Genomic DNA, 27,526 nt, shown 5'->3' with positions numbered 1-27,526 from the left:
CATGCATGCCATGCGGTGCAGCCAAAAAAAAGAAATAAATTTTAAAAAAGAAAAGAAACTACTCATGAAAAAGATTTATTCTGAAAACAGGAATAACTGGGGCTTTGATAGTGCTGTAGCTGAGGTACAGGGAAGCATGCCCTGGGGAATACAGGAAGAGGTGAGGCTAGCGTGATACAGGGACTGCAGGAAGGGGCCTTGCAGGAGATGGAAACCGGCCTTTTGGAGTAAGACATCAAAAGGATTTTGCGTGTGAGAGAGAAAGAGAAGGAAAAAGCAGGGAGGAGGGAAGAGTACAGTTGAAGATAAATTGAGGGAATAGTTGGGAACAATTGGGCATGACTTCCCAATGGATCAACTTCAATATTCTTCACGCTTCTTCAAACGGCGGCAAGGAGTGTGCCCATGGCTTCCATCATTAAATCCTCAAACACAGTAAGAAAAACTTCCATCAAGGGTTACATCTGGGTTTAAAGAACTCATACCCTGTGGAAATGAAGTCAAAGTCACTCAGTCATGTCTGACTCTTTGCAACCCCATGGACTATAGAGTACATGGAATTCTCCAGGCCAGAATACTGGAGGGGGTAGCCTTTCCCTTCTCCAGGGGATCTTCCCAACCCGGGGTAGAACCCAAGTCTCCCACATTGCAAGTGGATTCTTTAACAGCTGAGCTACAAGGGAAGCCCAAGAATACTGGAGTGGGTAGCCTGTCCCTTCTCCAGCCTTTCTCCAGCGGATCTACCCGACCCAGGAATCAGACCAGGGTCTCCTGCATTGCAGGCAGATTCTTTACCAACTGAGCCATGAGGAAAGCCCTGTGGAGGAAACTGTAAACTCAGATGGGTCGAGCAAACCCTTGTAACCATGAACTATACCCCCTCTTCTAGCCGTCATTCATGTAGCATACGTATATCTATTGAACGCTTACTCTGGTCCAGACACTGTAGGGAAAATGAAAATCTAGACACAGTCCTGGCCCTGAGTGAACTCATTACCTAGTAAAAAAGCTGGATCTTAGTATGAGAAAATATTTAAAGAATGAATAGATGACAGGAAAATAATACACGTCATCCTCAACTATATAGGCCCAGAGAAACAAAATGGTGCAGTGAGTTTCAAGTTAGGCTGGGGATGAATCCTGATCCTACAGGTACTGGCAGTGTGACCTGAAGGATGTTGCTTAACCTCTTGAGGCCTTGGTTTCCTCATCAGTAACACTCTCATTTGTTTGCTGTGAGAGGGAACACTATTGAAGGAAATAATGGAAAACAAATTGATCCAGTGTCCCTCAACAGGGATGATGATAAAGTTATTGAAGGACTCTAAGCAGGAAGAGGTAAAACACCTGTTTTTATTTCAAAATTCATCTGCTGAAAGACTCAAGAAATACGAGTCCACAGTTGCAGAAGCTGAGAACCTTTGCCTTTTGAAGGCAAAGAGACATCAGGTCAGGCCATGTCAGCATGGGAATGAACCCGAGAGAGCCTTTCAGGAAGAGCCAGAAACTCAAGTACCACACAGATCCCAGACATCCAGCCAACTAGCCCAGACCTCGGTATCCTGACGTCAGGTCCAAGGCGGTTACCCCTACTCCACACTTTCCCAAGAAGTTGTATTTCAGGGTAGAAATTTTGCTTCAGAACAAATAAGCTCACAATATTTTCCTAATATATTCCTCTTCAAAATGACTAGACTCAGAAAGTCTACACACCATCCAAATGATCAGCTCACTAAGGTGCATTTTCCACAAGCCACTGGTGCCCCCAAACACTGTCTTCTGAAGCTCCAGAGGTGTGTTCTGCTTAAACGTGAGCTGGGCCCAGAAGTGAGGACAGGCGCACTTCCCACACTACTGCCTGGCACAACGCATGTGTTTTAATGAGTGGAAGTAAAATGTGCTATTTCACTGTACCCTCAAAAGACCAATTATTACGGCATAATGCATGCCACCCCAGAGCCAAAGCTTGGTCTGAGTTATCCATTGCCACCTCCATCGCCAGAACCAAACAGCACAATGGTGCCTTGAGCATCTATTTCCAAAATCCACGAATGGCCTTATTTTCCTAAGTCAACTTTTGCATGAAAGGCTTTCATAATCTGCCTATTGATTGAAGGAAAGGAGAGAGGAAAAGAGGAAGGAGTGATAGAGGAATCAAGGGGTGGGGGGAGAATGAAGGACTGTATGGTCTAAACTGTAGATCTGAGCAATCAGCCAAGAGCAGCAGCCAACAGAAGACCTTGAAGAGTGTGCCATCGCTACATTTGGCCTGGAACAGGCTCCTGATCCCTGAGGGTTATGAAGCTGTTGTGAGAGACCCCTGATATGTTTTCCAGCAAGCAATTGGCAGTGATGGACAAGTACGTTAGAAGAACCAAGGGGTAACCGCCTTGGTCTTGACGTCAGGAGACAGAGGTCTGGGCAAGTAGGCTGGATGTCCATGACACCACGTTTTCTATGAGGTCCTCAACATTCAGTTAAGAGGTCAGGCCTATGAAGCTTTTCAGATCTCAGTTCCCTGGATGCCCAAGGAGTTGGAATATGCATTGTTCAGCAAGTTCTGACACATGTCAGAGAAGGCTTGTTTCAAACTGGTCTCTTCAGTTTCCAGTTCCTAACCTTTATCCATATTTCTGGAGGGCCAATAAAAACAAAGATGAATCCCCTTCTCCCCAAAGTGATGGCAATTCCAACCACATACATCACAGGCTTAGCCTCTGGTGCAGGCGTGATCTTTCCAGCATGCCCACTGCACTCCCCTGCCAGGCTCTCCTCCTGAGCTGCCACAAAAGCAGAACCTTTCACAGGAACTTTTGTTCCTTTTATTGCAAATCTACAGTTAGCTGCTCAAAGCAACAAAGTATTAAAATTAACTTTCTCTAATCTTTATTCTTCTCATCCACTCCACTAAGACACTCCAACCAAGGAGAAACTAAATTAAAAAGATGACATCAATCAGGATGTTGGTAACACAGGTCTAAACACTGACCAAGAGGAACCAGGAATAACCCTCTCTTCTGGGCTGTATTCATTTTGGATCAATAATGAGTAAGAAACCTTTTCTGAAATTTTGACTCAGCCAAATTAAAATTTTGCCCTTGATAACCCACTTTAAGTTTCAGCTTAGTCTTACTGTTTCCCAAGTAATCCCAAGATGCTAGTTTCTCTGTATGTATCCACAGGTTTGTCCCCAGATTGTTTCACTTTTTCATAAGGATTGGCTGCTTTTAATGCATATGAGACATTTATCATAGTACATATATATAGCAAGGTCTTAGTAAAAAGTACTTATAATTATTCCTCTGTTAAAAAAAAAAAAGGAATAGTAAATGTGCTCAACCTCAGTAAAGCAGACGGTTATTCTAGTGTTTCCAGGCAGAAATCCTATTCAACGTACAGATCAAGTATTACTACTATTATTAACAAGGTGCTAATCTCCATAAAGGAGTCTCCCTTCAAGAGTTAAATATATATATTCCCTCTGATCTTATTTGCTTTTTCTCGTAAGTCAATTTGTCAAAACTTCTGATAGTGAAGTCCATATAAATGAGATTTCTTTTACTCTCCAATAGCTTCAGATTTGAGTCAAAAAAAAAAAAAAAAAAAATCCTCTGGATAACAATTGGCAGGCATAAGCACAGGATGTTTTGAAATGGCACAAATGGTAGATCTTATTGAAAAGCAAAGGTGAAGCCCAACACATAACCTAGCACATCCTCTTAACATAAGTAAAGTAAGCAAGGAAGAACCAAGCTCTCAACGAACAGCGCCCATTCCAGACTTGTGCTGGGAACTCAGGTCCACGTTCACTTGATGAACAGCAGCAACTAAGAGCAACAAACACGGTGAGAGCCTCATGGGTAACACCCTTGCCCTCCAATCCATGCCACCTTCATGACCGTCACCCACGGAACGCTGTGCTCCTCCAGTGTCACCAGCAATCCTGATGAACCAACAGTGAACCCAGCCGCAGGGCTGCTTCTACACCCAAAGCCTGAAGGTGAACATTGCCGTTGTTCCCAAAAAGGGCCTTTCTTTATATGGACAATGCTAACAAGCAACAGCCTGGTTAAGCTGTGAAATACAGGGGTGGGGGGGGGGGGGGGGCGCGGAGGAAGGTTTCTGTCTGGCAACACAGTAAGACTGTTAGGTCTGACCAGCTAAGCAGATACAGGTGATGTAATACCAAAGACAAATCATCTGGGCTCTTTAAGAATACATGGCTGATGCTAAGAAAATCTTCAAGAGCCAAGTATTTTGAGAATTATAAAGTGATGTTATAACAAGGTCAGGAGTCTGGGTACATAGGTTTTAAATTACTGCAATAGCCTATAACAGAGCCCTATAAAGGGATGAAAGGTACTTCGTTACCACCTTGGAAAAGCAAACCTAGATGCTTCTGAAACCAGTGGGTATAATTTGTATGGCTTCTTCAGGTTTGTGTTAACTGCACAAAGTTAGCTAGGTTGGTCAGAGGTGAACGAATATTTCTTGAGAAATTAGTTAATGAAATAAACCATTGGAAATGAGCCTTCAATTACTTCAGCCTGACACCCTGCTCAGTAAAAGGAATGCATTTCTTTTTCCATTTCCCTACTCAAGTCAGGTGATTGGAAAAGTCATCCCACCAGTGGTGGGTGTATTCAAACAAAGCAAAACAAAATAGCACCAACTGCTTTTCATTTAAAATAAGTTCTGAAAGCTGGCTGCCAAATCCCTGAGTTATAGTAAACAAGTGAGCTAACTAACTCATGTGTGTTCCCCCAATTACAGTTCTTTATAAATCACAGTCCAGTCTTTACCTCCAGATTCCTTTCTATCATAACACAAAAATACTTCCTGATTAAGAAGCCAATGCCCATTACAACTCCACAAGTTCTGTGGGTATCCTTCAAAAATGAAAGCCTTGTTGCAACACACCACTGATTGAGGGAAAAGTGCCTTTGTACGGGATGGTCCAATTGGTATTTGTGGTCACCAGGCCTGGCAGCTCTCATTTCTCTTATCGCTAGTCCCACAGCAATGTAGCCAGGTGCCATTTTTAAAGGAAACTGCTGTAACTAGTCCTAATAGTTTAAATCAGTACTTTACCAAGTGAAAGATGGGCTACCCAGAGACGTTTCAAAGACTGAGGAGGGGAAGTCACAGGAGAGAAGAACCATGAAACGAGTCCTACGGTTTATTTTCTGGGTGACACCAAGGATGTTCTATTTTTAATGTACCTAATCCATTGGGTTCTGTTAACACATTCACCTATTTTCCTAAGGAACTTCTATTAAGATTATGCAGCTTTCACCCTTGAAGACCCAACACATCAGAGAACTAGCATTTCTCTTCTAATAGTAACTGATCTCACAGTTCAAGAAAGGGGGTTACTCAATGGGGACTTTCCTGGCGGTTCAGAGGTTAAAACGCCACGCTTCCACAGCTGGGGGCTCAGGTTCAATCTCTGGTCAGGAAACTAAGATCCCACATGACACTGTAGTGCGGCCAAAAAAAAAAATACAAAGGGAGGCAGTCAGCTTGGCCACTCCACTGTCCACCATACGACTGCGTAGTGTTTCCCTACAGATGATTCTGCTGTAGCCTTGCCCCTTTCCCTCTCACCTTATTAACACCATCTGATGTCAGAAGTGGGGTGGCTTCATTCCAGGATAGAAATAGAAAACAGTATTACTATTTCTGCAAATTTTAAAAAACATTTACAGGCAGATCTTGCTTAATCATGCTTTACTTTATTGCACTTCACAGATACTGCTTCTTTTTTTAACAAATTGATGATTTATGCCAATCCTATCAATGCCATTTTTCCAACAGTATTTGCGTTTTGTAATTCTCATAGTATTTCAAAACTTTTTCATTACTACGGTGTTTATTATGGTGATCTATGATCAGTAATCTTTGATGATACTTTCGAGAAAAACTACAACTCACTGAAGACTCAAATTATGGTTAGCATTTTTAGCAATATTTAACTAAGGTACACACGCTGTATTTTTAGACATGCTACTGCACACTTGACTAGAGTATAAACATAACTTGTACACCCACTGGGAAACCAAAATACTCCTGTGAATCCTTTACTGCTCACTTTATTGCAGTGGTCTGGAACTGAACCCACAATTCCGCCAATGTTTGCCTGTATGTGGATGCTTCATGAGCATAAAGGTATAAACGAGTGTAACATTTAAGAATGGAAAATGGGAAGTTTGTGAGAGAGGGGTTACAAATGAGGCTTCAAATATGTGCAAAGTTTTATTTTGAAACAAAGGGAAGAAAAACAAATATTGTATAATATCACTTATATGTGGACTCTAGAAAAATGGTAGAATTTATTTGCAGAGTCACAGACGTACAGAACACATTTCTGGGGGCCTCCCAGGTGGCACTAGTGGTCAAGAATCTGCCTGCCAACGCAGGAGACCCAGGATAGGTTTGATACCTGGGTTGGATGATCCCCTGGAGAAGCAAATGTCAAGCCACGTCAGTACTCTTGCCTGGAAAATTCCATGGACAGAGCAGCCTTGTGGGCTGAAGTCCATGGGGCCGACTGAATACAAGCGCGCGCGCACACACACACACACACAGAGGTGAGATGAATTGGGAGATTAAGACTGACATATATACACTGTGTATAAAATAAATAAGAGAACTTACTTATAGCACAGAGAATCCTACGCAACACTTGGTGGTGACATAAATGGGAAGGAAACCCAAAAAAGAGGGGATATACGTAATACAGGTGACTGAGTATAGCAAAGTATATGTAAAGCATAATTCACTAGTTTGTATATACAGCAAGAAACTAACAACATTATAAAGCAACTATACTGCAATAAAAATTCTAAAAAATAAGAAACAGAGAAGTAAATACGACAAAATGCTAACATTTTAAAATCTGGATGATGACAACCTAGAGTGGGGAATGGTGTGGGAGGTGGGAAGGAGGTTCAAGAGGGGGGACATATTATATCGATGGCTGATCCATGTTGATGAATGGCAAAAACCAACACAACATTGTAAAGCAATTATCTTCCAATTAAAAATAAGTCTTCTTTAAAAATCTGAAAGATGGGTTTATAGGTGTGTTACTCTTTTGAGTTTCTCTCAATGTTGGAAATAGTTCATAAATGTTTTTTAAAAGATAAGTATACTGACAAACTTAAGAACTAGGAATTCCACAGATATCTGAGCATTCATTTATGAAAAAGAAACTGAAAAGTTAGCTAGTAACTGAGCAATGGATTGAATATTTTTCATCCCAAGAAAGCAATGACTGTGTTAGGCATGCCCTAATAAACATTTTATATATTCATTTATAATCTCATGAGTTATTACCTCCATTTAACAGATGAGGAAACTGCTACTCAGAAATTAACATGGCCAACGGTGCAATGTAAGCAGCAAAGTCAAGATTCAAAGTCAGGTTCAAAGGCTTCAACATACAGGCTGTCTCATGGGTTTCCCTTAGAACAAAGCAGTACCCCTCACAACTAATGTACCTTTTTTACATGGTGGAGCTCAGAACCAGACACTGAAGCCACCAGAACACTCCCATTTACCCCCCCAGAATTCCCCAAGGAAGGTCAGCTCCACCCCCATTCTTCTAAGAGCTACTTGACAGTCAGCAGTCCCTTCCCGGTGAACTGCAGGCCTTGGAAGAAGCATACAGTATTACAAAGTGAACGAAGGGCAACAGGGGGCACTGGAGGGTCTCAAGCACAGCATGATAAAAAAGAACAAGTTCTATGTGGCATACAATGGTTTTTAAAATTAGAGGTGTCAAGGCATTAGTCATAAAATCCATTCAGGGGGCCATAACCAGCATTTCCTAAAAAAAGGGGAAAAAAAGGCAGGCAGGCAGGAAGGGAACTGATGTGTCAGATGTACAGAAGACAAGTGATGCTTCACACAGCTTTGTCCGCTGTACACACTATTGACCTCTGTGTGTTTTGGATCGTGGTTCAAATGCTTACTTGCATCCAACCGAAAGGTTTAAAAGTTACTGCTCTAGAAGACGAAGGATTTAGGGTAGAGGCTGGAGCCTGCAGCACACCCCCAGATGGCCAGGAGGGATCCTTTAAGGTGGTATATAGTAACAGTAGAAAGAAAAGAAAGATAAACTTTTTTAAAAAAAGACACACTTGAAAACAGAACAGAATTTGGGCAGGGGAACCCAACAAAAATGCTAAGGTGTTACATATGGGCCATTCGAGGGGAAGGCAGCCATGACAAACAGGCCAACTGTGAGGAAGAGCTGAAGAGGTCCGCAGAGGAGGCAGGAGACACACTTAGGGTGAGATACGCTAGGCTGCAAGAGACGAGAGGACGTACAGAGAAGACTACAAAAACAGCTCGGCCACACCATGCCCTCAAAACCAGGGCCCCCGCACTGCTTTAACTTCGTCACCTTTTATGAAACTGTATTAATTCTCTTTCAGTTAAACCATGTTTTAAATTTATGCTCTGTCCTCAACCAAGTGGTTATGACTTTAAAAAGCACATAATCACAGTAAAGAACCAATACCATCAGTTAGTCTCCAGCTCTTACATTATTCACCATCCCAAGGGCTTCCCTTTGATTTAGCATTTGATGGATAAGCACAGACGGGTCTGTCGTTTGGCTGCGCGTGCACCCACTGACGGCATCAGCACTGGGGCTGGGAGCCGCAGGCGCCTGGCGGCCCTGGCACTCCCGGAGAGAGTCGGGCCAGAAGGGGTCCGGCAGCTGCCTGCAGGCTGTGCCCGTCCCGTGAAGCCACACAGCTGGCTCGAGGGCCCTGCTGATCCAGCAAGAGGGCACAAGGGAAATGGCAGAACTCCAACAGATCACTTTATTCAAGACTGAATCCCCAAAGTACATCCGAATAGACATAATTAAACAAGGCAGTGTGGACCGAAAGGTACAATGTCATCCCCACCCGGCCCCCTGATGAAGGGAGGTTTGCTTTACAGAAGGCTTTTTACAAAGTAAATTACATTAATTACCAACATTTAAAAACATCCAACATTTAAGGGTTTTGAATCTCTGATTTATTAGACAGCATGGAAATAACAGGTTTAGGTTATTGTACAGAAAGAGCTCAAGCTGCTCATACACAGCAACTGGGCTTGCTGAGGGAAAAACAATTCTTCAGACTACTGCACAAGGGCACAAAGACTCCTCATCCTACAGTCAGGAGGAAAGGGCACACCAAGAGAGCAGAGAAATTCACATGCTAAACAGTGTGTCCACAATGACTAAAACGCATCCCTTAAGGGACATTCATGTATTGGTAGGAAGCAAAACAAGCTTTCCATAGAGAAACCACTTTCACGAGATGGTTAGGTGGACCTGCAATGAAGAAAATACATTTCAAAAGATGGGTTCAGATTTACACTAAGTTTTCACTAAAATACTTACAAATAAAAATAAGACCTCTCTCTGTAGCAAAAGAAAATTTTTAAAATACATCATGGATGAAACAAATTTCAGTAAAGGTCCAAGTACTATTCAGATACATACATTTGCAAATAATATAAATAAAAAAACAAAAAGTGTGACAACAAAAAAACGATTTGGAACTACCTAGAATAGGCCAAGCTAAGTTCATGTTCTGCTTCAGGGCATTACATTGAAATGAATCTCATTCTCACTATAATTTTTTTCTTTTTAACCTTAATCACCAGCGGCTGGGCAACTGAAATGGACATGAGAACTATATAAATGTCAGAGAAATATGTAAACCTCATTAATGTTTCCAAAAATTCATTTAGAGATAGAAACAGGTCCAAATAGATGCCTGTCTAAATGTACTGCAATTACGTTACAATTATTTTTCCAAATACACAGATATGCTCTGTCTTTTCTCAGCTCATTACTGACTCAAACAATTTGCCCTTCTGGGATCAATTGTTTGCTAATAAATAATTGTTTACAGTCACAAAATGATGTTAGGAGGTTTTCTTATTAGTTTTCCTCCTGCACCCTAATAAGATTGAAAACGAGCTGATTCCCCAGAGTCTAACCTTAACCTCGCTTTGTTTCACAGCCCAGGAAATGATGACCCATCTGCTTCAGAAAATAATGGACGGCCGAGAGGAAATATTGTTTAATTGTAGATTAACCTCCTCATGAGGCAGTCTGAAGCAGCTTTAGAATTAGCAACTATAACCAGCAAGAGAAACAAATGGCTCAAGAGCCTTCTTCTCTACCATTTAAGGCCCAGAAAGAATGCAAAGGGGGCTTTATCACCTACATTTATTTACAAACATTTATTTCTGCAGTGGAAACAAAAATCAAGGTCAAAACTGATTCTCAGAAGTGCTGCTGCTGCCCTCCCATTCTGTTTGCCCAAATACCTTTAAATGCAGAAAAACCATCAAACCATCTCATGCGCTAAAGAAAGTGTTTAAAAAAAACAACAAACAATAAAAAACCTCTTTTCCAATATTTTCAGGTTCTTATAGTATTAAAATTAAAAAATGTTCCCTGGCTTCTTTGTTAATAGTAATATATCCACCATTGGGGAGTACGAATTGTTTTATTATCATCAACATGGCACTTAAGTAAATGAAATCTTGTCAAGTACATGGTGACCTACAAGTTCAAAAGAAAAAAGAAGAGCATGAGATCAAAACGGCCGGCCAGGACAAGACACACAGAAGTGAGAGATAAACGCAAACCCAGCCCTTTATCCACCAGGCTTCACACGCCACGCCTTTTCCAAAGACAAACTGTGAAGGCACACCCGATACTGAACACTTTCACACTCTGCCCTCTCTCAGGGACTCCAGCAACTCAGCAAGGGCCCTCTATGCCATTCTAATTCAGAAGAGTACAGGGATCCTGGAAACAGTCAGCTATTCCATAAATATTTACTGAGGACTTCCTTCCAGGGCCTGAGGAGAGAGGGACAAGGAGCAGGACGAAGACTCTTGGGGGCTGGTATTTTATGGTCAAACAAGTGTCCAGGTAGCAGGTCTCCCTCAAGTCTGGTACAGGTAACTAAGTAAAAAACTCTGCCCCATGTACCGAGAAAATGTAAATGGTTCTTCCCTGTCAACAGTTACACCCACGAGCCAAAGACATCTACAGAAATTTCAAAACTAAGGAAATCTAGTATTCCAAGCAAGGCCATATTACTCTGAAATTCCAGTAAGACCTGAAGGTCATTTCATTCTGTGTAAATATTACAGAAATAACCTCTGTGGAGAGGAAAGATTTTTGGCAGTTCAAATTCTTAAATATCTTAAATAGAATTTGCTAAAATAAATTATTCTTGAATTCCTCAACTTAATTTTGAAGCAATGAGCTAGTAATAACTTCAGAGATTCAAATAATAGTGCCTATTCAAGAAGAATGAGAGTTTGACATTCTTCTCTACAAAACAACTAGGCACAATTTTATCCATCAGACGTCTATCAACCCACGGATATTGAAAGCTTGGGAGAACAAGATAAAATCAACTCCAGCCCTAGAGTCAGCTGTAATATCGAACAGGCATCAACAATGCTATTCATGAATTTAGAAAATTAATAAATCCTGGGTTGAATGCAAGAAAAGGCTCAAATACAGGTGAAGCATACTCACTTGGGTTTTGTTTCTGCATCTGTCACTTGGCGAATGAAGATACCATCTTCGGGATGTTCCGTGTCATCCATTTCATACATATACGACGATGCTATTGCAAGCGTGGTCCCATCATTACTGAAGGCGAGTGAGGCGATGCTGGTGGGGTACCGATGGAACTGGCACAGTCGCTTTTTGTTAAATGGATCCCAAATATTTACAAATCCATCAGAACCACCTGCAAGTGATTTCAAAAAATAGTTCTTGAAAGCAGATACAAAAATAGCCATTATCTTGACAATTTTTAAGATCACAGAAGTTGCATTTTCCCCAGGGAGTATTATACTAGATTTTTTTTTCCCCTTTAAATATCATAAAAAACCAAGCACAATTTTTAAGAACTCTGCCCACTTCCCAGGCGGTCCAGTGGTTAATACGCCACGCTTCCAATGCAAGGGGGGTGCAGGTTCAATCCTTGGTCAGGGAACTAGGATCCCACATGCTACACAGAATGACCAAAAAAAAAAACCTGCCCAAGTACAAATATGCAGCATTCAATTGACAGCAAATTTATATTAACAAGCAGATACAAGTGAACATGCCATACTCTACCTGTGGCAAAAGTATTGTGGATGTTGTGAAAGGAAATGGCATTGACTGGGTAAATCTGCTCAATATTGTTTTCTTTGAGTCTGTGACACTTGAAGGCATACTTCTTCTTCTGCACCTCGGGGCTTGGGTCCAAGTACTCAACTGCCACTCGACCTTCGATAGAACTTAATACATAACCCTGGCAAGAGGAAATCAGAAGACAAAACTAGTGAATCCAGATTCCAAAACGAGGCATATACTTTCCCAAATTCAACCCAAATTAAAGAAAGATAATTATTTTTAAAATGAAAAGAGAATATGGCTGTATTTTAAACAAATGTTTAAGCAATACTAATACAGATATGATCACTCCAAAAGTTTAAAAACACTTATACCTGTTATATTAAAAAACAAACAAAAGGCCACCATCACTTACTTTCTTTACCAGTACTCTGCACATTGCAATCAAAAACATCTAGGTATTCTGTCAAACCTCACAGGAATTTTTAAATTATTTTAATATAATTTATTTGTTGTCCTGTTCAGAAGGGGACTCAAATTCATTCTATCACTTGGAATATATTTTTCTTGGCTTGATGTCTCCTCACTTCTAACAGCTCTAAGAACTGTATCTTCTTCACTGAGGGTATATCAATAATCCAGACCAACTGGAAAACCAGCCTTCCATCTCTATCATCCTGCCTCTTGCTTTTAACTACAGCAAATCAAGTTTATACCCAAACACCACAGATTTTCAGCAAGGCTCAAAAGTGCTCTATAATTTCAAACCTCTCCTCACCTTGCCGTGAAATAGTAGGTCAGAAAAGATAAAAGAGGAAGATAGTATGAAATCTATATTTTACTTCTTTAATTTTTCAAGATATGAAAAAGATTTATTCCTAAAAAACTATTAACACCTGTAATGAAAAAAGAATCAGTAAAATGTTACTTTTAGTTAAAAAGCTTCCATTATAAACTAGATAAACTCCAACAGAAAATTTTGGATATAAAACATCATGATATTCATAAATGCAACCATATTTGAACCATGCATTTAAGGTTTTTCATAACTTCAATTCCAATGGAAATTTACAATATCCTGAGAAGAACTGTGATCACCATTTGAGGTAGTAGCCTTTTGAAACAAAGAGCTAAGAGAATAGAGTAATGGACCTAATTCTTTCAAGCTCCACAACCTCTGAAGGACAGCCATAAGATTCCAAAGATATCTGCTGTTTTTAATGACTTTCCTCTTATAAAATTCCCAGAGCAAATGACCCCACCACCAACTTCCCTTCGAACTTTCAGGACTGGGGGCAGGGGTGCACTAATAAAGTGTCACCTCATCTAGTAATGATGATGGAAGGTGACCCACACTGTTCATCAAGAGTTAGTCACTATATGAGGCACAGCTCCCCTCTAACCTCAGAGGCATTCCTTTAAAAAAAAAAAAAAACAGTAGGTTCTGCTCTCAGACTAGCTAAAAAGCTCTGTTAGTATTAGGGTACAAAAGGGACAAAAAAGAAGGGAAAAAAAGGGGGGGAAAAGCAAACAGCAAATTCCGTAACTCTAAATTTTCAGATTTAAATCTGAATTCGCTGGTTTGTAAATTAAAATACCTGCAAAACTCTCTTCGATTACTGTACACCTGTCAAGCTTCCTGGAGGAGGAGCACCAAGGAATCAGAAAACCACTGGTAGATTAGCCTCTGTGAAAATCAAAGCCTTCTCTAAAATTGAGTTAACACACTACCTTTTAACAAAACGCTGTCGAAAATACACCTAACAGAAGTTCCAATCACCACTCCAAAACAAAAAAAGAAAGCAATGCGTAAAACGCAGTGACCAAATTATGATAAAGGATTCTACTGTTTTCACATTCCCACAGCGGCGGGGGAGGCAAGGTCGGTACCTGCTTGTTGGGGAACGCACGGATGCAGCGCGTCTGGTACTTGAGGCTGGACTCGCGGCGCTGCTGCACGTAGCCCATGTTCCGCAAGTCCCACACCAGCACTCTGCGGCCCGCGGTGCCCACGATCAGCCGGTCTCCCGACACCGACAGGGTATACACCTTTCAAAACACCGAAACTTGCTAAAAATGCATGCCTGCAAATGGCATTTTACTCCAAAATAAAGTCCAAGGATCATAAAACCATTAAAAAAAAAGTTAGCTGAAGGTTCACAAACACAGGTACCAAAATTTTAAATACTTCAGTTACACAAACCAAGTAACTGGCACAAAATAATACACCCAAGATATTCTTAATACTTAACCATGTATCATAATAATGCACATTCTAATTAACTCTCCAAAAATATCTCTGAAGACGATTCTCTTTCTTACTAAAACAAAGTATATTATTAAATAATTTTATAGCCCTCGTTTCATTTAATCACAATATAAAAGTGTAAAAGATACTCAAAAAGGAGACAATAGACAATAAAACCATAAAAACAGCTCAAGATACCTTTCAGTGGGCTTCTGGCTTTTCATAAGACAATCATTTTCAAAGTTATTTTTCTATGACCACCTTTTAGACAGAGATTTCACGTTGTAACTCTTTGATTTTCCCACCTGTCACACTTAATAAATAGGCCTTTCCAGGAAGAGTGAGAGAGTTAACATTAATTACCTGCTTACTTGCTTTTGGTGGCATACGAACTCAAAATTAAAAGACAAGATCAGTGGTCTGGGATATGACAAAGCAAATTTTTATGCCTTGACGTCACATTAAACACTCAAGACAGAGTTATGTTTACGGAAAATTTTAAAAGCACTTATCCCCTAAAAACAACTGCTCCCCCTACCGCTTAAAATTCCTTTTCTTCGAAAGTAAAACAACTTTCACAAACTATCCCCTTATAATAAATCACAAAATTTCCTGCAAATAAGCCTTTAAGGTGGCTTACTTTCAAATACATTATCTGGAGACCAAACAGAGATAGGAAATTCATGAAAATAGTAATAAAATACATTTTCCTGATCATGTTAAATCATTTTTTAAAAAATCTAGACTTCAGGTATATAACTGTGTTCTGATCATTACTTTTAATTAATAAGCAACTAATTTAATCTAATTTAATATTTTAAAACCTGAAGAATCACTATAAAAAATGAAGAGGCCTCATTACATGGCAAGACATCTCTTTAACATTCAGTAATTAAAGCTTATGGTTAGTTATCACTAACATATTAACCACATAAGTGTCCCCCCCTTCCCGCCCCCCAGGGAGGACAGTGAGCAGAGGTGGTGGGACTGGGTTTAAGAACATAATAACCTGATAATTTCTACAATCTAGCCTTAAAATTCAACAATTAATCTGACCAAGGGAAAAAACACAGACTTTAAAAGACTCAAAACAGTACATTTAATACAAGTGTGTTTGAATAAGAGATATAGTACGATTTACTGCTGTTTATTCAAAAAACATTTGCAGAAAAACAAATTAGCGTAAGACACATGAAACGCCGAATTCAAAAAACAAAGAATCCAGAAAAAGATCAATTTATTAACAGTACAATCAGAATGGGAATTTTATCTTAAATCTTTACTATCCAGGTGACACACAAGCTTCTAACAGTGCTTTCTATCCCCACTGATCGTAAATCAAGTAAAAACACTGTCATGCTACTGACTAGGTATATACATTTATCAAAGACCGTATTAAAAAAAGTGACATAATGAACCTTGCTGAACCAATAAGCAGCTTGATTCAGTGTGGCTGTCCATTATATGATATTCTGTCAGCAATTTATCACAGCTCTTAACATGTTACATACAACCATAAATCAAAACTAGAAACAATGCAATTATTTTATTCTGAACAAAGGTCTTGCCAGGAGTAGATTCGACTCTGATGTGACAAAAATAATGGCTCTTTGGATGCACTACAGTATATAATGACAGCTAACAGGAACTGAATAGTGTATTTACACTGAGGAAATAGACTCAAGTGAAGGATACCTTTAAACTGCTAAAACAATCAATCTTTAAAATTAACTACCACCTGATAAAGTCTGATGAGGATACAGCAAGAATGCTCAATTACACTTTCATTGTACAGATCAAAAGGTTAGAATAATACACATTTCAGTTTTAAGAATCTTCCTTCAACTACCTCTGTCAGTATTAAAAATAAATAGATTATAAAAGCCAGCAAATAAAGGACATCTTTTTCACTAAACTTTAAATGATAACCCATTTCACTCTCACAGTCAACTAAAGAGAAAGCTCAGGCCTAAGTGAAAATGAGTAATGCTCCATCCCACTTCCTGCTTGGGGAAGTCAAACTCAATTTCAGTCTTTGCTAAATGACTTCTCTGAAAAGTTGCTTCTCAGCCCTAGGATCTAAAGCATTACAATACATGGAAGTGGGTTTATCACTAGTGCTATCCAGTACAAATGTGACAACTGACAGGAAAAAGCTGACCAAAGTATGAACATTAGTTTTCCTTTACATATTTAGTTGGGTTTGTAAAATAGACTCATCAACTCTTAACCTCTAAATTCAACATTATCTTCATCATTTATCAAGTCAAATCACCCCAAGAACCATAACTCCTGTCATGAACATAAAAAGCCTACCTTTTCAGGCTGAGAGAAGGTCCCAGCATTACAAGGGGTTCTGGGATCCCACAATTTAACCGTCTGATCCCAGCTTCCAGTAACCATCACATTCACTTCTGGACAGTATTCAACACATCTGATAGGGGCATCATGGGTTCCAACAAGATTTTCTGTAGGAATAAAAATAAACCAACAACCAACACCTAGCTTTACTAAAGATTCCTCAGGTGAACAACAAAAGGAAACATTCATTCTACTGTAACGAATCCACTTCCACCCACTCAACAGAAGTATCTACACATAGAAAAACTTCTCCGGGACTACAAAGTCATTCATTCACCTCTGTCCATCTTACAGGGCATAGCTTGATTCACTGGCACAGTAATAGGAAAAGCTACCTTGAGTTTCAGACTACATTAAAATGATGGTGTATCAGTTATTTTCGTCACAATTCTAGATTCCTTCAAATCAGGAACCTTGTTTCAACTCTATAGTTCTGACTGTATGCAGTGCATGTTCTGATACATGGTAAGTGTTCAAAATATACCTGTTGAATGAACACTTGAGTGGTGAACTCTGGTCCAAGGGATCTGGATAAAACGTATCACATTAAGCTGATGTTTCACAGAAACAGATTTAAGTGGTAACAGGATTACCTGAAAGCTGGGGATGAGGAAAGCAGGGAGGCTCAGGATTAATAACCACTTGGTTTTCATGGTGGTTCTATTTCTTTCTTTCTTTAATATTTACTTGGCTATGCCAGGTCTTAGTTGTGGATGTGAGATCTAGTTTCCTGACCAGGGATTGAACCCAGGCCCCCTGCATTAGGAGCATGGAGTCTTAGCCACTAGACCACCAGAGAAGCTCATCAAATTTCTAATACAATTTCTTCCCTTTCAATTTCAACTTTTCACATTATCTCATTGATTCATTCAACTAACATCTACTAACTGTCTAATATGTGCCAGAATCTATATCACATGCTAAGGTAACAACAAATACAGAGTATGTGGTTCTGATCCTCAAAGAGGAAAACTACCTGTTTAAAAACACTCCATTTAAACAAGAAAGAAAAGTATCTCATAAAATTCAGCAAAGACCTTCTGAGAATAAGCAGCTAATTCCCTTAATTATGGTCTCCAGCATCAAAAATCTTTGCTTTTTGGTGTTTTCTTGAGTTTTCAAACAAATAGAACCTAAACCTGCAAGCTAACTTCCTAATTAGAAAAAACTGCTAGCAAACAAAACCGAACATCCGCAGCTGTGAGTTACATGACAAAACAGCTTTCACATAAAAGCCTCTTCTGATTGGATCCTTCTTTTCTTTCTGGATAAAATATAGCGCCCATCCCCCATCCATTCTCTCACATCCTCATTGAGTCCTATCTCTGTGCCTTGCTATGTTCTTCAAGTACATCTATGTCTAACACGTGCATATACAACATAAACAAAAAACCTTCACTAGAGAGCTGTGTATTTGAGTTCCATTCCAATCTCTATTCTACGCCAAAGTCATGATAAAAATGTGGGTAAATTTCATCGCTTAGAAATTAACTAAAAGAAAACGTGCTACCCTGTCCTTCATTCAATAAATGCAAGTGAAGAATGGGTTACTATGGTACCCCGACAGGATTGTCTATTTTATAATGTTAGATTTTTAAAACCCTGTCTTCCTTCAGTCTGAACTATATTAGTTTCTGAAAAGAGAACTCTGAAACATCAGCACTATCCTGGAAAAATTCTACTGCAAGGGAGAACACTGCAAGATCCAGTGCCCTTCTGAGGGCAGGGTAAAGGTCAAATACGTAAGTGCCTCTTCATGTAAATACTGTGGAGGGAGATCACAATGAGCTACACTGTTAAAATACAGACATAATATTTTGTGTTTCTAACTTAATGGTTATCATTTAAACAAAAAAGTCTTAAATTCAAGCCACTTTTACTTTTATCTAAACAACTCAGGAACTAAGCAATTCAGGAACTACTCTTTCTAAATAAACATTTGTAAGTAAGCACTAGCTAAGAAAACAATAAAGTGGTAAAAATGTGCTTATGTTACCTTGATCAGTGTTCAAATCATGCATTTTCAATTGATGGTCTAATCCCCCACTCCAGGCATGTGTTGGATCCTACAAAATAAAAGTTTCAAGTCACTCAAAACTTACAAAGCTTTAAAAAAAAGTGTTTAACCTTGGAGTAGGAAATGGCAACCCACTCCAGTATTCTTGCCTGGAAAATTTCATGGACAGAGAAGTCTGGAGAGCTGGCAGTCCATGAGTAGAAAAGAGTCCGACACGACTGAGCACGCATGTGTAAGAGGTTATGGAATTTGGAAAATACTATCAAGGAAAATGTTTCCTGTAGCCCAATCACCTAGAGATAACTACTGCCAACACTTTACCATCTCTCTTCTAATCTTCTTCTTGTAAAAACATATAATTTTAAAATAAAATTTGAAATCAAACTCTGGATACTTTTTAGTTTCAGGTTAATCAATCTACAGAAATATCAGTAGTGATTTCGTAATAATCCATACTATAACTGAACTTCCAATTTTCTTATGTCCTCATTGTCAAACAATTGTTCTCACATTTTTATTTCAATAAACAACTACACGATAAGCATTTTTAGTAGCGTTTTCTAGGAGCAAGATTAAGGAAAACTAGGGTATGGACAGCCTTACCACATCCTGCTCAGCATTACTTATAATTTCTTATATCGCAATGAGTTTATTAGGAGTAAACAGTATCTAACTGTGGTTTTAAATTGCATCCTTCGATTACTTGTAAAGTTGACTCTTTTAGGTTTAATAATTTTTAAATGAAAAAAAAAGTGTTGAAAAATTCCTCTATCTACCAGCCAACTCCTCAGTTTATGCTCAGAATGAAGTACGCTGGGCTCACTCATTGTAAACAAACAAAAAACTGAGCGAACTAAGTAGTCACCCAAACTACTATGCAAGCAAATTAAGAACTGTTCACCACACTGGCTGCGAGCCAATACGTATTCCCATTTACTAGCAAACAAACCTTTTAATAAGTAAGACGGCCAAATTTTACCGTCTTGCTGTGAGTTTCAAGTACATTCTGTCCAGAAAAATTCAGTGTTAACTTAAGGGGAGACCCAGTTCCTGACGTCTGTTAAGTCCCCAGGGCCAAAACGCAAAACAAAGCAGCACCGGAACCTCAAGGTTATTGGGGTGGGGGAAGAGTGGAAGGAGAGGGGCGCTGTCCAAATGACTCTACCGACAAGAGCCTTCGCCCAACACTGCAAAAGGGACGCTGATCACGAGGGACACCATAAAACTCAAAAGGATGCAGGAGCTGAAACGGAGAACACCTACGTAGAAGGCGCAGTCCAGGACGGCGCCGGTGTGCTGGTACTTGAGCCGCATGGAGTTGGCCGGCACATCGTAGAGGCGCACGGACGTGTCCCAGGAGGAGACCAGCAGGAACTGCGATGTGTTGGGGCTGAACTTCACCGAGGAGATGCCGTCCTCGGGGGGTTGGTTCAGTTTGAACTCGTTAGAACCGGTCATCTAGGGAACAAGGGCCTGGTAAGAGTCTCCCCAAGACGCCGGGGTCGCGAGGCTCGACTCGCAGAAAGGGCCGGGCAGTACGGGGCTGGGGTGGGTCCCCAAGGGGCCAGGGTCGCGAGGCTCGACTCGCAGAAGGGCTGCGGAGTAGGTGGGGTGGGGGTGTCTCTGGAGGGGCGGGACCGAGGGAAAAGCCGGCGACGTGCCCTCTGCGCCTGCGCAGGGCCGCCGCGCCCTCGCCGGTCGGGCCTCATCGACCCCCCTCCCCGTCGCCCCTCCTGAGTTTCCATACCGGCCGGGCCCGCACCGCCACACCCCTGACTCCAGCCTGGCCCGCTGGATCCACACCATCCCCCGCCGCGGGCTTCTGCACGCCAGCCTCTCCCCACCCCCGCCCCCGGGGCCTGCCGCCCCGCGTGCTTCTAAAATAAAAAGGAAAAGCCGTGAAGTGAACCCGGTTCCCAGCGGACTGCTCCGCCGGCTCGGGAAACCCGGGGGCATCCCCGGAAAGCCCGTGCCTGCGACCGGCCACCTCGCCCGGCTACCTCGGGCTCCGTTCAGAAGCAACTCAGCCGCCGCGCCCGCCGCCGCTCACCGCCGCCTCGCTTCCCTCCGCCGCTCTCGCGCGTCAAGCGAAGTAGGCGGAGACAAAGCTCCAGCCAAAGCCTGTCATTGGCTGATTTCAAACGCCAACGTCTCCTGCTAAAGCAGCCGATTGGTCCATCCCGAGGCCCCGGGCTCGGGCGACCCAGTCAACCTGTTCCGGCACAAAGGCAAACGACAGCCTTTCCGATCACGTGACTGCTTTCCGCCACCAGGCTGAGGCGCCCCGCCGGTGCTGGACGCGTGAAAACTACAACTCCCAAAGAGCATCGCGCCAAAGCAGAGCTCACGCCCTCTCCTGTTCGTGTGGGGCATGCTGGGAAATGTAGTCCTCGTGGCCAACGCTTAGCCTGTCCTCTGAATAGTAGGCGGGAAAGATGCTCTTTCCATTTGACTCTTGGAGCCCTCCCCATGTCTCGGACACAAGAACTCCATTTTGGTCAGTACTTTTATAGGACTGAATTAGTCTCCTTTCCACTGGACGTACATATCCGGTGAAGTTAACCAGAAGTGGAGAAGAAAATATTTGCTCTAACGAATGTTTTGCCCCACTTTTTTCTCATTTTCCTGGACTTTCCACCTATGAAGCAGGCGCTCACATTTCCCACTGTCGAAGATCTTCTGACTTCAGAGAAACTCATCCTTATTTATACTCTGCTTTATCTCTTCATTCCATCTTTCTGCAAACATTTATTGAGAACCCAGTTCGTGCCAGGCCTAGGGAGAAGAGTGAGGAAAAGCATTAATCAGATCAGTTCTTGCTCTGGAGGAACTGTTTTTCCAGAAGGTTGGACAGACTGGGAAACAGATAATTACTCTTAAGTGTGTTAAAGCTCAAAAGCCTCTTACAGACATATGTCCAAGTAGGACGTTAAAATGACAGCCACACGCTCTCTATTCCACTCTCTCACACCCCAACAACACTCTAGACTTACAGGCTCTGCTCTATTTTCTGTTTCTAGAATCCTCCAGAAATAGGAGAATCAAGAAGGTTGCTCCTGTAATGAGAAATACTGTGGTCTCCATGAAAGAAAAGCAATACTTAATAACTAGAATGCTGTGACTCAGTTACTATTGAATATCAAAAGCATGCTGAAATGTTTCAGTTTAATCCGTGCTGTACCATCTTTTTCACTGCCTTTTGTATTGTGGGAAAAAAAAATCTTACTTTATTATACAATCTTGTATGAAGTGGGAGAAAATTGTTGAGGTTAAAGTGTTTAATTTCTAAGGCAACTCGATGGAGAAAAGGTGGTGTTGGTCCTTATGCATTCATATACACTGACTCAAGTGCACTTCTTTTTATGAATCGTGATACAGTAAACATACAACCACCACTCTTCTGCCAGTATTGATGATATTCCTGCCAAAATACAGATTCTTCCCCTCTCTCAATTCAGTCACTCAGTTGTGTCCGACTCTTTGCAGCCCCGTGAACTGCAACACGCCAGGCTTCCCTGTCCATCACCAACTCCGGGAGCTTGCTCAAACTCAAGTTCATTGAGTTGGTGATGCCATCCAACCATCTTATCCTCTCATGTCCCCTTCTCCTCCTGCCCTCAGTCTTTCCCAGCATCCTCACCAGTCCTCATACTTGGTTTTCTCTCTCTCCTCTTTCAACAACTTAATGGCTAGGTTAAGAATTTTAAAGTGCAGTGCCTTACCTCCATTCTAATTTTGGCTAAATAATTTTATCTCCAAATAATTTTATTTGGTTCCCTCTCCCAGTTGTTTATTTAATTCTACTAGTGTTCAAGATTCTGAGCATGAATTATCCACTAATAAAATCTAAGTGTATTTCATTATCCAGTGTGTGTATGATTCAGGTCCCTCTGGACAGGCAGTTGCAGCCGGACTCGATTTGAGTTTTAAGAAACGTCAATCTTTTAAATCCAGTTTAGAGCCTGAAAGGAGGCTGATGATTTTGCTGATAATTCAAATGAATTGATAGTCTTGAGATCGGAAATCTGGCCACAATGGAGTCTTGAACATCTTAAATCCAAATGCAAAGCTGTGTGTGTTTCTGTGTGTGTGTGAGTGTCTGTGTGTGTGTGTGTGTGTGTGTACTTAGTTACCTATAAGAAAGAGGTATTCCTAGAAACTAATCACACTGTTGGATCACCTTTGACTTCTAATTTCTGGATTAGTAAAAAAGTGATGTATCCACTATATGACAAACAAAAAGGATCATCCCTAAAATCCTAAGGGCAAAAACCACTTTGCCCTTAACTGTCTACACAAAACCACTTCCTATAAAAGAAGTAAGCCCAAGAAAAGATATAGTGATCTAATACTGGTAAAACCATCATCTCTTTTTAAAAAACAATCTATCGAAGTGAGGACCAAAATGATATGGATGAAATATTTCTTTACAAGTAGTTCCTTGGGTTAAATCTGCATAGAATATTCAAAGAGCAACTTGAGAGGAAAAGAAAAATTTAAAGCGGGTTATCTGGAAGGAGAGAACGTCATTGAAATATGTGTACCAAAAAATATCAGAAGAAAGATGCAGTGTTAGTTTTCTCTCTCTGACTGGCCGATATCTAGCATAGTTCCCAGCCCTATTTACTAGGGCTCAGTAAATATTGAACTCAGCTGGAATTAAATAAATGCAATTGACCTAACAACTTTGGCACTTGGGTTCTTGGGTAGCATCCTTCAGGTGTCATCTTGAAATAGATTGTAAATTTCATGAAATTTAACGTGAAAAGAAAAAAATAGAAACCTCAAATATGAATAAGACATCAGGTATTTTAGACCTGATACTGTGGGTCACATAGACAGATTACAGATATCCTGCATACTTTCACAAAATGCAGATATTTTCCATGTCTCTTGACTCCAAGAGACCGATCCATCAAGTTGAGATTTTCTTTCTAGAGGATGAGATCCGGCCTCCGCGCTGCGACTCCCGGCACCTTAGCAGAGGCTAAGGAGTAGCTCGGACCGGAGAACCCGGGAGCTCGACTCACGTGACACTGAACGGTCAGCCTCCTCAAAGCTCAGGCTTTTTTTTTTTTTTTTTTTTCCGACGTTTTACAAGGAACAGGTGGCTGCGGTCTAACACTGCAAGCCTGCGATTTGCATAACACTCGCGCGCCTCTGTTCTCTTGATGCCGCGCCCTCCCAAGCCAGGGTGCGGCGGCAGGTGTTGGGGCGCCGAAATCCGTGGGCGCGCAGACAGCGCATCAAGGTTCCATTCAGTGCCAGCTGCCACGTGCCTGCCCGACACCGGGCCACTTAGCCACGCTCCATGCAAAACCACGAACAACAACAACAACAAAAAGTGTGGGGAGAAGCCTTTGCCTCCGGAGCTTTCTTTGCCCGGCCTCGGGCCTCATCCCTCCTCGGCCGAAGGGCCGCCTCTCTGTGCCCTGTTCCTCCGCCGCGCCGGACGCGCAACCCTGCCACCGGCTTGGAAACTGCGAGCGGCTGTAAGTCTTGTCGCGCCAAGTTGAGGGACGAGCAAACCGGGCTCGACACCTGATCCAGGCAGGGCCGCCCCACCTGCCCTGTACCCTCGGAGAGGAGGCTCCTGTCACTGGACCACGTCGCACAGCCCTATGCTGTCGCCAACCCCAAGCCGCTCTCAGGGCTAGTAAGAAGCTCGTTCCAGGAGGCAACTGCTTTGGCAACTGCAGTCCCGCATCTATCCCTCTCAGCGCCCCGGGAGTTGGATTCCGGCTGGGCTGAGTCTCCGCCCGCGCGGAGACTACGGCATCCGCTAGTGGAATGGGGTGCGCCTCCAGGCCACGTGCCATCTCGGCGACGCCCGACCCTTAACCTCTGACCTCCGCCCCACCTTCCACGTGGGGAGAGCCAGACCTCCTCTGACGCACCCCTGCAACCAGCTCCGTGGAAAAGCGACAAAAACCTGCGCATTAGCACGGCGGCCAATCAATTGCACCAAAGTTAGCAACGATGCTTAAAATGTTTTATTTTTTCTTTTTAAAAATATTTACAGATCTGAAATCTATCCGCCTTTCGCCCCTATCCATCCTCGGGACAAGGGAAATGAAAAGAGGCGTTGAGATCATTGTTCAAAGCCCCCAAGGACTGGCTTGGCCGGCCGTGTGTGCGTGTACATATATACAGGTATATTTACGGGGATAGGAATGTATCTGGTTTGGTGTGGGGGTTTTTTTCTGATTTTTTTTTTTTGTTTGTTTTGTCCTACCGGCTAGTGTCGATCTGACCGAAACTCCCTGTCCGACCACCATCCTAGAACGTCCCCTCCAAAATGGTTTTCAAAACGTATTGGTTTGTTTGGGGGTAGGGGGCGGGTACAGAGCAAATGATCTGGCTGGAAGGATGCCGATAAATACCAGAAACAATCAAACCAAAGTAGGGCAAAAGCCATAAATAAGAGATAATGAATACACATGGTGTATTTCGTAGTATTTCTGGAAACGCGCCGCCTGCTCCGGAGTGGGGAGGGGCGGGGCGGGGGCAGCCCGCGCCAGCCTGGCGGGGAGCGGACGGGAGGGCGCGCGGCGCGGAGCCGGCGGGCCGCTATCAGTAGTCGAGCTTGTTGTAGAGGTTGTAGAGAGGTAAGGCCGAGAGGTTGCTGCCCGGGTAGTAGAGCGGCGCGGGGAAGGCGAGCGAGCGCGGCACTGGCACGCGCAGCAGCGAACTGTCCCGGAACACCAGCGGCATGCCCACCAGAGTCTGCGCCGACGCGTGCGCCATGTTGGCCGCCTCCAGCTCGGCGGAGAGCTGCCGCTTCCACTTGTTGCGGCGGTTCTGGAACCAAGTCTTGACCTGGGTCTCGGTGAGCTGCAGGCTGGAGGCGAGGCAGGCGCGCTCCGAACTGCTCAGGTAGCGCTTCATGTCGAAGGTGGATTCGAGCTGGTACACCTGGCTGCGCGAGAAGACTGTGCGCGTCTTCTTCTTGGCCGCGCCCGCCTGCCGCTCGGCGCCGCCGCTGTCCCGCGGCCGCTCGGGCCCCGGCGACGGCGAGCCCGCGGGCAAGAGCCTGTCTTTCTCTTCCTTAAAGTCCGGGTGCGAAGAAGAAAGGAAAGGCTTGCGCTCCGAGCTCGCCGGCCCCGCTCCTCCGCTGCCCTTGGGGGTACCTGGGGAGTGAGAACAGATAAGAGAGCCATGGAATTGGGGAGCCTCATGGACCCCCAGCTCCTGCCAGGACCAGGGGCTTGGCTGGCGCCTGCAGCCTTGGTTCCCATCTTCCTGGATCTCAGCCCCTACTTTTCTCGATCTCTCGCTGAAACCCAAAAAGCGGCACCCGGCTTTTGAAAAGCAACAGGAGAGGGACCCAACTACTTGGAGCCTGAGGTCTCTGTGCTCCCAGCTTCCTGAAAGGACGTGTTGCAACAGGGGGAGGAGGTCTGGAGGGGGGAACATTAGCATCTTTTTAAAAGATTTTGCCTTGTAGTAACTGAGCTGGAAGAGTTCCCTGAGCTTTATAGGGTGGCATCGTTTCACAGGCCGTTTGTTCGGAAATCACGCTAAGGGACACGGGGCTCCCCTTGGTCAGATGTTGTAAAGAGGAACCATCTCTGAAAGGCACCATTGTCAATCATCTTGGAGTGCTAATCATTCTGAGGAGGAGGAGGGGAGACAGAGAGGCAGAGGTCGAAGAGAGGGGAAGAGAGAGAAGAAAAGGACGCAGAAGGAGATTGCGGTAGAGACGGACGGGCGGACTGCTCAGATCCGACTTCCAGACCTCGTGTGCAGAAAGTATCCGATGTGCAAAGGGGATATTGCAGAGCCTTGAGAGCGGCCGGCCCTGTGCCAAACCCACAAATACACTCCCTTCAACCCAACCTTCCCCCAAACCGCGCCGCGCGGCATCTGTGTTCCCGGTTTCTTCCCGAGCGCCCGCGGGGCGGAGGAGTCAGCGCGGAGCACGCCTCTCCCCCCAACCCCACCCTCGGCCCCGGACCCCGCGCGGCCGCGGCTCTGGCCGGGGGCGGGGGGCCCGACGCGAGAGCCCCGGCACAGTTTCCCTCCCCTAGAGCTTGCTCCAGGCCGACCCGGCGGCGTGCGATCCTTACCCAGGCAAGGAAAGGGGATGGGGGGGTGGTGCTTGGAGCCGGGCTCCTTGGGGCCGTGCGGGTCTGGGCAGAAGCAGGCGGGTGCCTTCCAGCCGTCGTCCGGCTCCTCCTCCTCCGAGGACACGGACAGGCTGCGCTTCCTGGCCGGCCAGGCGGCCGGCTCCCTCGGCGCCTCCGAGGGGCCCCCGCCCAGGATGGACTGAATGGTGAAGCTGGAGACGCCGCCGGCCGCCGGACACCCCTTGCCCGCATCTTCCTTGCTGCCCATCCTGGGTTCATAAGAAATCGGAGGAAACCAAGAACTCCCTTTAGAAATGATCTGGGTGGAAGGTGGTGCAGGCAGGCAGGCGGGGGGGAGGGGCGGGGAGGGGAGTTAGGGGGAGGGGGCGGCGAAGCTGGCGAGGCGTCCCCTCCGCGCGAGGGAAACGCGGGCACCCGACAGCTGCGCTGGGGTCCCTGCCCGCCTGGCTTCAGGTGCGCCCGCCCAGCCCCGGCGCGAATGCCCCTTCCTTGCCCGCCAGCTCGCCGGGTCCCTGGCGGCGCGGAGGTGGCGCGGCCTCATTTGCATAGAGGTTACTCGGACGCGGCCAATCGCAGCGCCGCCGAGCGGCCCCGGAAAATTTCAAAAAGCACAGGCCGGGCTCTCACAGCCCCTGTCCTCCCCCGAG

The 27,526-nt window shown here is 43.7% G+C and overlaps 2 protein-coding genes and 1 long non-coding RNA gene across 6 annotated transcripts; all 3 read right to left on the bottom strand.

Annotated features, from left to right (window-relative positions):
- Nucleotides 1-59: 59 nt before the first annotated feature.
- On the bottom strand, nucleotides 60-20,873 carry BUB3 (BUB3 mitotic checkpoint protein). 4 transcript variants are annotated; one of them, XM_055559900.1, is made up of 8 exons: nucleotides 20,790-20,873; nucleotides 20,053-20,247; nucleotides 18,769-18,838; nucleotides 16,728-16,879; nucleotides 14,054-14,212; nucleotides 12,164-12,341; nucleotides 11,573-11,789; nucleotides 60-486 (listed from the first exon to the last, which is right to left on the bottom strand). In XM_055559900.1, the coding sequence occupies exons 2-8, from the start codon at nucleotides 20,245-20,247 to the stop codon at nucleotides 480-482; spliced, it is 978 nt and encodes a 325-aa protein (XP_055415875.1). In that variant the 5' UTR covers nucleotides 20,790-20,873; the 3' UTR covers nucleotides 60-479. The 4 variants fall into 4 exon arrangements, with proteins under 4 accessions (XP_055415875.1, XP_055415874.1, XP_055415873.1 ...); XM_055559899.1 differs by lacking the exon at nucleotides 60-486 and adding an exon at nucleotides 8,812-9,334; XM_055559898.1 differs by lacking the exon at nucleotides 60-486 and adding an exon at nucleotides 10,505-10,579.
- Nucleotides 20,874-21,174: 301 nt separating this feature from the next.
- Nucleotides 21,175-23,788, bottom strand: LOC129636484 (uncharacterized). Its single transcript, XR_008706945.1, has 2 exons — nucleotides 23,652-23,788; nucleotides 21,175-21,564 (listed from the first exon to the last, which is right to left on the bottom strand). It is a non-coding gene; the product is annotated as an uncharacterized LOC129636484 (long non-coding RNA).
- A 1,163-nt stretch (nucleotides 23,789-24,951) lies between these two features.
- Nucleotides 24,952-27,172, bottom strand: HMX2 (H6 family homeobox 2). The gene is made up of 2 exons (XM_055559902.1): nucleotides 26,859-27,172; nucleotides 24,952-25,919 (listed from the first exon to the last, which is right to left on the bottom strand). The coding sequence occupies exons 1-2, from the start codon at nucleotides 27,124-27,126 to the stop codon at nucleotides 25,363-25,365; spliced, it is 825 nt and encodes a 274-aa protein (XP_055415877.1). The 5' UTR covers nucleotides 27,127-27,172; the 3' UTR covers nucleotides 24,952-25,362.
- Nucleotides 27,173-27,526: the final 354 nt, after the last annotated feature.

Source organism: Bubalus kerabau, chromosome 22 (assembly GCF_029407905.1).
Source record: "Bubalus kerabau isolate K-KA32 ecotype Philippines breed swamp buffalo chromosome 22, PCC_UOA_SB_1v2, whole genome shotgun sequence".
NCBI lineage: Eukaryota > Metazoa > Chordata > Mammalia > Artiodactyla > Bovidae > Bubalus > Bubalus kerabau.
This window is presented reverse-complemented; position numbering and strand designations above follow the sequence as displayed.

What these genes read in the sequence shown, in the direction of transcription:
- BUB3 (XM_055559898.1), bottom strand. Translation starts at nt 20,247, where the DNA reads ATGACCGGTTCTAACGAGTTCAAACTGAACCAACCCCCCGAGGACGGC. An exon ending in TGATTTGAACACTGATCAAG is followed by an intron (nt 16,880 to 18,768) that starts GTAACATAAGCA and finishes TTATTCCTACAG; the next exon opens with AAAATCTTGTTGGAACCCAT. An exon ending in GTGCGTTCCCCAACAAGCAG is followed by an intron (nt 12,342 to 14,053) that starts GTACCGACCTTG and finishes TCCTCTTGCCAG; the next exon opens with GGTTATGTATTAAGTTCTAT.
- HMX2 (XM_055559902.1), bottom strand. Translation starts at nt 27,126, where the DNA reads ATGGGCAGCAAGGAAGATGCGGGCAAGGGGTGTCCGGCGGCCGGCGGC. An exon ending in CATCCCCTTTCCTTGCCTGG is followed by an intron (nt 25,920 to 26,858) that starts GTAAGGATCGCA and finishes CTCACTCCCCAG; the next exon opens with GTACCCCCAAGGGCAGCGGA.